The sequence below is a fragment of the Coregonus clupeaformis genome, chromosome 14, assembly GCF_020615455.1.
Source record: "Coregonus clupeaformis isolate EN_2021a chromosome 14, ASM2061545v1, whole genome shotgun sequence".
In the NCBI taxonomy this organism is placed as follows: domain Eukaryota; kingdom Metazoa; phylum Chordata; class Actinopteri; order Salmoniformes; family Salmonidae; genus Coregonus; species Coregonus clupeaformis.
Window position 1 is genome coordinate 4,901,755 of NC_059205.1, and position 8,437 is coordinate 4,910,191.

Here is an 8,437-nt window from a genome sequence, read left to right on the forward strand (position 1 = left end):
TGTAATTTTTATCATAGGTACACTTCAACTGTGAGAGACGGAATCCAGAAAATCACATTGTATGATTTTTAAGTAATTAATTTGCATTTTATTGCATGACATAAGTATTTGATACATCAGAAAAGCAGAACTTAATATTTGGTACAGAAAACTTTGTTTGCAATTACAGAGATCATACGTTTCCTGTAGGTCTTGACCAGGTTTGCACACACTGCAGCAGGGATTTTGGCCCACTCCTCCATACAGACCTTCTCCAGATCCTTCAGGTTTTCGGGGGCTGTCGCTGGGCAATACAGACTTTCAGCTCACTCCAAAGATTTTCTATTGGGTTCAGGTCTGGAGACTGGCTAGGCCACTCCAGGACCTTGAGATGCTTCTTACGAAGCCACTCCTTAGTTGCCCTGGCTGTGTGTTTCGGGTCGTTGTCATGCTGGAAGACCCAGCCACGACCCATCTTCAATGCTCTTACTGAGGGCAGGAGGTAGTTGGCCAAGATCTCGCGATACATGGCCCCATCCATCCTCCCCTCAATACGGTGCAGTCGTCCTGTCCCCTTTGCAGAAAAGCATCCCCAAAGAATGATGTTTCCACCTCCATGCTTCACGGTTGGGATGGTGTTCTTGGGGTTGTACTCATCCTTCTTCTTCCTCCAAACACGGCGAGTGGAGTTTAGACCAAAAAGCTCAATTTTTGTCTCATCAGACCACATGACCTTCTCCCATTCCTCCTCTGGATCATCCAGATGGTCATTGGCAAACTTCAGACGGGCCTGGACATGCGCTGGCTTGAGCAGGGGGACCTTGAGTGCGCTGCAGGATTTTAATCCATGACGGCGTAGTGTGTTACTAATGGTTTTCTTTGAGACTGTGGTCCCAGCTCTCTTCAGGTCATTGACCAGGTCCTGCCGTGTAGTTCTGGGCTGATCCCTCACCTTCCTCATGATCATTGATGCCCCATGAGGTGAGATCTTGCATGGAGCCCCAGACTGAGGGTGATTGACCGTCATCTTGAACTTCTTCCATTTTCTAATAATTGCGCCAACAGTTGTTGCCTTCTCACCAAGCTGCTTGCCTATTGTCCTGTAGCCCATCCCAGCCTTGTGCAGGTCTACAATTTTATCCCTGATGTCCTTACACAGCTCTCTGGTCTTGGCCATTGTGGAGAGGTTGGAGTCTGTTTGATTGAGTGTGTGGACAGGTGTCTTTTATACAGGTAACGAGTTCAAACAGGTGCAGTTAATACAGGTAATGAGTGGAGAACAGGAGGGCTTCTTAAAGAAAAACTAACAGGTCTGTGAGAGACGGAATTCTTACTGGTTGGTAGGTGATCAAATACTTATGTCATGCAATAAAATGCAAATTAATTACTTAAAAATCATACAATGTGATTTTCTGGATTTTTGTTTTAGATTCCGTCTCTCACAGTTGAAGTGTACATATGATAAAAAATTACAGACCTCTACATGCTTTGTAAGTAGGAAAACCTGCAAAATCGGCAGTGTATCAAATACTTGTTCTCCCCACTGTAGCTCACCTCTGATGGTTCCGTCTTGTCATACAAATCTTTCGCTATTGTCTTTTGTCAGAGTACAACGACACGGAGCAGGAGAGGAACGAGGCATGCCTGGCGGGGGACTACTTTGAGCAGGAGGGCAAGGTGGGCGAGCAGAGGAAGGCGTGTCAGTTCAAGAGGAGTTCTCTGAGCCGCTGCTCCGGCCTGTCCGACTCCACCTTCGGTTACGCTGAGGGGAGACCATGTGTCCTCCTCAAAATGAATAGGGTACTCCTCCTTTTCCCTCTTGTCTTTGGATACATGGTTGTGTCCTAATTATCTGCCTTTCCGAAGTGTGTACTGTACTTGCACACTGTCATGGATTAAAGCATTGGTTGGATGGAGTTTCTACCATTGTTCAATCCATGACGGGGAGTGTGCAAGGGCACATTTAGGGAAAATGGTAGAGAATTGGGACGAAGCCAAGACTCTTTCTTTGGATGCATGTAATTGACCTCAATACAGTTGGGTCCTGATGAGGTGCACATTGGATAAGTGCAGACTACAGGAGGTTGGTGGCACCTTAATTGGGGAGGACGGGCTCGTGGTAATGGCTGGAGTGGAATCAGTGGAATGGCATCAAATACATTCCATTCGTTCTGTTCCAGCCATTATTATGGGCCATCCTCCCCTCAGCAGCCTCCACTGGTGCAGACCGAATTAAATTCAGGGCAGTTCACCAGTCCCAATTCCAAATGCATTGTTCAGTGGACGCATTCACAAGAGCCTCGAGCTATTGCATGTATCAGTAGATGACATTAGCCCATAGTGGATTTCTCTCCTTCTTCTCAATCTAGATCTTTCCATTTGCCTCTCTTTGTTACCATTCTCTATTAGTGTGTTTTGCTGTCCTTCTCTATCCTTGTCTGTGTTTCGATATCATTGGATTACTCAGAGTAGACCACATTGATAATAATGGTGTTAACGAGACGATTGTCTGATTGCGGCTCTCTGATTTGGTTAATTGGTGTTCCATTCACAGATCATTGGGCTGAAGCCGCGTGGAGATCCCTATGTCAACTGCACGGCAAAGGTAAACGTCATCATGATTTCAGTATGTGTGTTTTTGTCTCTGTGTGTTTGAAGATAGTAAAATACTCTGGTTACATTTATATCGTTTTTAGTTATTTATTGTTTATCTTGATATTTGTGTGTTCTTTTTTTCCTGATTTGGTTGGGTTTTTGTTTTTCTGCATGCTTCCAGTTGAAGCTTTAGGGTAAGCTTAGCGATGTGTAAGTGTCTAACTTTATTTTCTAAGCTATTACATTGTGGAAATGACTTACAGGGTTGTTTTGTTATCTCTCTCTCTCCCCACCACCTTTTTTTTGCATTGTGTTATCTTCTTGATTCCCAGTCTCTTTTCCATCTTTTGGTCCAGTTTGATGCAGTACAGCAATGTTATTATAGGAAACTTATAGAACCTTTCAGTGTTATAATCAAATCAGTGTTAATATTATAAGAACTGGCCATTGAGTCTGACCTCTCATAGACCCCAGAAAGAGCAACTGTTGCTTAATGTAACAGCTAATGGCGTTAGAGTACAGTGTATGCAGCATAAGGAATATTTCCAATTCTTAGATAATATTTTATTCTTACATACTCATATGGACTTGTGTAGATCTGAAAAGATTGGATAGGTGTGAGCAATATGTAAAAAATGCCACATAATAGAGGGCAAAGTGGACCATAAGACCTACTATATACAGTATCAGTCAAGAGTTTGGACATAACCTACTCATTCAAGGGTTTGTCTTTATTTTTACTATTTTCTACATTGTAGAATAATAGTGAAGACATCAAAACTATGAAATAACACATATGGAATCATGTAGTAACCAAAAAAAAGTGTTAAACAAATCAAAATATATTTTATATTTGAGATTCTTCAAAGTAGCCACCCTTTGCCTTGACGACAGCTTTGCACACTCTTGGCATTCTTTCAACCAGCTTCATGAGGAATGCTTTTCCAACAGTCTTGAAGGATTTCCCACATATGCTGAGCACTTGTTGGCTGCTTTTCCTTCACTCTGCCGTCCGACTCATCCCACACCATCACACCTCCTCCTCCATGCTTCACGGTGGGAACCACACATGCGGAGATCATCTGTTCACCTGAGAGAATGCCAAGAGTGTGCAAAGCTGTCATCAAGGCAAAGGGTGGCTACTTTGAAGAATCTCAAATATAAAATATATTTTGATTTGTTTAACACTTTTTTTTGGTTACTACATGATTCCATATGTGTTATTTCATAGTTTTGATGTCTTCACTATTATTGTACAATGGTGAAAATAGTAAAAATAAAGAAAAACCCTGGAATGAGTAGGTGTGTCCAAACTTTTGACTGGTACTGTATACTTATCCAACCCTATTACCATAATACCTCCTGTATATACATATCAGAGGAGACAGTCTTCCTAAAGCTCCTCCCACCAGCCTCCTCTGATACCTATGGAGCCCTTTCAGATCTACATAAAGTCCCAAGGCTGACGCCTGACGCCTGACGCCTGACGGTCCATTTGGGATAGGATAGACTTATTCTTCCTCTTCTAGCGTTCTCTTGAGTTTGACTATTATTGTTTCTGTTCCTTCTTCTCCTCTTCAGAGAGACACCCCCGTACAGATGCAGTACTTCCCCAGTGAGGGGCGCTTCGATAAAATGTATTTCCCTTACTACGGCAACAAACTTCATGTAAGTTTGGGGTCAAAGGTCAATATTTGTCAATTTCTGATGTCTTGTCGTACTGGTTGGTTGGCGCTTGATGGGAAAGCATTACTGTACAATGATGCAAGAATTTGGAAGACTGTTGGATGGACGTATGAGATATTCAACAGTCCATGTTGGTGAGATATTCAACAGGCCGTGTTGGTGAGATATTCAACAGGCCGTGTTGGTGAGATATTCAACAGGCCGTGTTGGTGAGATATTAAACAGGCCATGTTGGTGAGATATTCAACAGGCCATGTTGGTGAGATATTCAACAGGCCATGTTGGTGAGATATTCAACAGGCCATGTTGGTGAGATATTAAACAGGCCATGTTGGTGAGATATTCAACAGGCCATGTTGGTGAGATATTCAACAGGCCATGTTGGTGAGATATTAAACAGGCCATGTTGGTGAGATATTCAACAGGCCATGTTGGTGAGATATTCAACAGGCCATGTTGGTGAGATATTCAACAGGCCATGTTGGTGAGATATTCAACAGGCCGTGTTGGTGAGATATTCAACAGGCCGTGTTGGTGAGATATTCAACAGGCCATGTTGGTGAGATATTCAACAGGCCATGTTGGTCAGTGATCTTATTTTTTGCTTTGTCCTTCTTTCCTACCCTCTTTGTCTCTCTCTTTCCCCAACCCTCCCTTTGTCTCATTCTCTCTCTCTCTCTCTCTCTCTCTCTCTCTCTCTCTCTCTCCCCAAACCTCCCTTGTCTCTCGCTCTCTCTCCCCTCTCCTTTCTCTCTGTCTCTTTCTACTCCCATTCTCTCCCCCCACCTCTCTTCTCCCCCCTCTACCCCCCACCTCTCTTCTCCCCCCTCTACCCCCCACCTCTCTTCTCCCCCCTCTACCCCCCCACCTCTCTTCTCCTCCTCTACTCTCTGTCTACCCCCCACCTCTCTTCTCCCCCTCTACTCTCTGTCTACCCCCCCACCTCTCTTCTCCTCCTCTACTCTCTATCTACCCCCTCCCCACACCTCTCTTCTTCTCCCCTCTACCCCCCCACCTCTCTTCTCCCCCTCTACTCTCTGTCTACCCCCCCCTCCCCCCACCTCTCTTCTTCTCCTCCTCTACTCTCTGTCTACCCCCCTCCCCCCACCTCTCTTCTTCTCCTCCTCTACTCTCTGTCTACAGGAGAGGTATGTGCAGCCCCTGGTTGCTGTTAAGCTGTTGCTGAACAAGGAGGACTACAACACGGAGCTGACCATAGAATGCCGGATCGAGGGATCCGACCTGCGCAACAACGACGACCGAGACAAGTTCCTGGGCCGCGTCACCTTCCGAATCACAGTCAAAGAGTAGGGAATAGTGAAGAGGAGGCTAGTGTGGAGAAATGTGGTTCTGACCTCCCCCGGAAGATTCCTGGTAGAATAAGATGGGCCTAATTACAAACCAATCCCTCCACCCTCACTCCATATCCTAGGCGAGGGACATTCAAACCTGGTATTTTTCACTTCACCTTGGTAGTTCATTGATTGGTCAGATAATCTACTCACCTGTTGTTATAGGTCAGTCTCTAGTTAGACAGGATGGGGAAGGATTCAAACCAGCAGTGCTGTGAACCCCGAATCCCAGATTTGAATACCCTTCTCTTAGGCTCTTGTTGACTCCATCTTGTATTTCTGATAGGGTTGGATATGTGTAAACATAGCACGAGTGCTAGATGAAGCAATTATCATATCATAGCTGATGCCAATCCATTCCTTTCAGATCTACAGTACATCACACCCAAAAAGGGCCTAGTGTAGTGCCTACAGATGTAGCATCTTAATTTGATCACTCTTTCATTGCTGAGAATTTTCCTGCACAGCAGGAAATGCAAACTTGTAGTGTATTTTAAAAAGGCTTCTAAGGTTTGTCATTTACACTTGGAGATTTCAGACTTGATTTGCCCTAATGAAAAATGTATCAAGCCCTACAAAAATGCCATTAATTATAATTCCGCATAATAAATCACATTTCCTGTTGCTGCAGGATTATCTTCCTGCTGTAGCAAACTGGCTCAAATTAAGATCCCAGATCTGTAGTGGTGGGGGTTGAGAGATCGGTTTGGGATTGGATCAAAGAAGGATAGGGCGGTGATGTCATCAATTTTCAACTTTCTCCTGGAAAAGCGGTAATCGTGCCAAATTTAATGGAACATCTAGTTCCCTTGTTTACTTCTATGTTTACTCTAGTATGACATCATCTTTGTCTTCTCTTTCATTATGTCATTCTAGCAGGAGTCTTTTCATGACTCACCAACCCTAACGACCATCAGACCCTTCTATTAGTCGGCTTTTGTTGTCTGACCCAGTGCTCTAGTGTTGATCTAGGCTCAGATCTTATTTTCTATTCAACTGGTCTAGATTGGAGCTTAGATGTGGTAAGCTGAACCTAGATCTGGGCTTAGTACCAAGGGTTGGATCAACTGTCAGGAGTTGGCCTCAGTCAGTATTTCACTTTCAGTCATCCACTGTCAATACAACCATGTTTACAGTTGACCCTCTCATCTGAAAACAGAATAAATAATTATTCCTCAAAATCACATAGGGACCACTAAATCATGAGGTCAACCACATAGATAGTCAACCCCAGTTAAACACTGTCAAACCCAGATGCCCTCTACAATTCAATGTCATTTAGAACCCTTTTCCTCTTGGGACCACAATTTGAACCACATCATATTATAATAGAGAACTGTAGATATGTATGTGTGGTGTGGTCTGACCACAACCCAGTGCCGTCTGTCTGTCCGTCTGCATGTCTGTGTATCTGTTTACTCTACCCCTTACCTCGCCACTGTAATAGCCAATTTGTGGTGAGTGTTCGGATGCAAAATGGCTGCTGTGCATCACCCAGGTGCGTGCTACACATTGGTGGTTTATGAGGTGAGTTATCCTCCCTCAAACACACACACACACAAACACACCACATCACTCATTCACTTACAGTACCAGTCAAAAGTTTGGACACACCTACTCATTCAAGGGTTTTTCTTTATTTTTACTATTTTCTACATTGTAGATTAATAGTGAAGACATCAAAACTATGTTAAACAAATCAAAATATATGTTATATTTGAGATTCTTCAAATAGCCACCCTTTGCCTTGATGACAGCTTTGCACACTCTTGGCATTCTCTCAACCAGCTTCACCTGGAATGCTTTTCCAACAGTCTTGAAGGAGTTCCCACATATGCTGAGCACTTGTTGGCTGCTTTTCCTTCACTCTGCCGTCCGACTCATCCCAAACCATCTCAATTGGGTTGAGGTCGGGGGATTGTGGAGACCAGGTTATCAGATGCAGCACTCCATCACTCTCCTTCTTGGTAAAATAGCCCTTACACAGCCTGGAGGTGTGTTGGGTCACTGTCCTGTTGAAAAACAAATGATAGTCCCACTAAGCCCAAACCAGATGGGCGTATCGCCAAATTTCAACCGTTCTAATATCCATTGCTCGTGTTTCTTGGCCCAAGCAGGTCTCTTCTTATTATTGGTGTCCTTTAGTAGTGGTTTCTTTGCAGCAATTCGACCATGAAGGCCTGATTCACACAGTCCCCTCTGAACAGTTGATGTTGAGATGTGTCTGTGACTTGAACTCTGTGAAGCATTTATTTGGGCTGCAATTTCTGAGGCTGGTAACTCTAATGAACTTATCCTCTGCAGCAGAGGTAACTCTGGGTCTTCCATTCCTGTGGCGGTCCTCATGAGAGCCAGTTTCATCATAGCGCTTGATGGATTTTGTGACTGCACTTGTAGAAACTTTCAAAGTTCTTGAAATGTTCCGTATTGGACTGTCATTGGACTGTCGTTTCTCTTTGCTTATTTGAGCTGTTCTTGCCATAATATGGACTTGGTCTTTTACCAAATAGAGCTATCTTCTGTAGACCCCCCTACCTTGTTACAAAACAACTGATTGGCTCAAACGCATTAAGAAGGAAATAAATTCCACAAATTAACTTTTAAGAAGGCACACATGTTAATTGAAATTCATTCCAGGTGACTACCTCATGAAGCTGGTTGAGAGAATGCCAAGAGTGTGCAAAGCTGTCATCAAGGCAAAGGGTGGCTATTTGAAGAATCTCAAATATAACATATATTTTGATTTGTTTAACACTTTTTTGGTTACTACATGATTTCATATGTGTTATTTCATAGTTTTGATGCCTTCACTATTATTCTACAAT

The 8,437-nt window shown here is 43.6% G+C and overlaps 1 protein-coding gene across 1 annotated transcript in view; it reads left to right on the forward strand.

Moving 5' to 3' along the window:
* atp1b3a (ATPase Na+/K+ transporting subunit beta 3a) overlaps nucleotides 1-7,227 on the forward strand; it is a 13,652-nt gene extending 6,425 nt beyond the window's left edge. The window contains exons 4-7 of the mRNA XM_041895594.2: nucleotides 1,586-1,779; nucleotides 2,534-2,584; nucleotides 4,156-4,242; nucleotides 5,404-7,227. Of these exons, the coding sequence (XP_041751528.1) occupies nucleotides 1,586-1,779; nucleotides 2,534-2,584; nucleotides 4,156-4,242; nucleotides 5,404-5,571 (500 nt within the window). The 3' untranslated portion in view covers nucleotides 5,572-7,227. The remainder of the gene's footprint in view (nucleotides 1-1,585; nucleotides 1,780-2,533; nucleotides 2,585-4,155; nucleotides 4,243-5,403) is intronic.
* The last annotated feature ends 1,210 nt before the right edge of the window (nucleotides 7,228-8,437 follow it).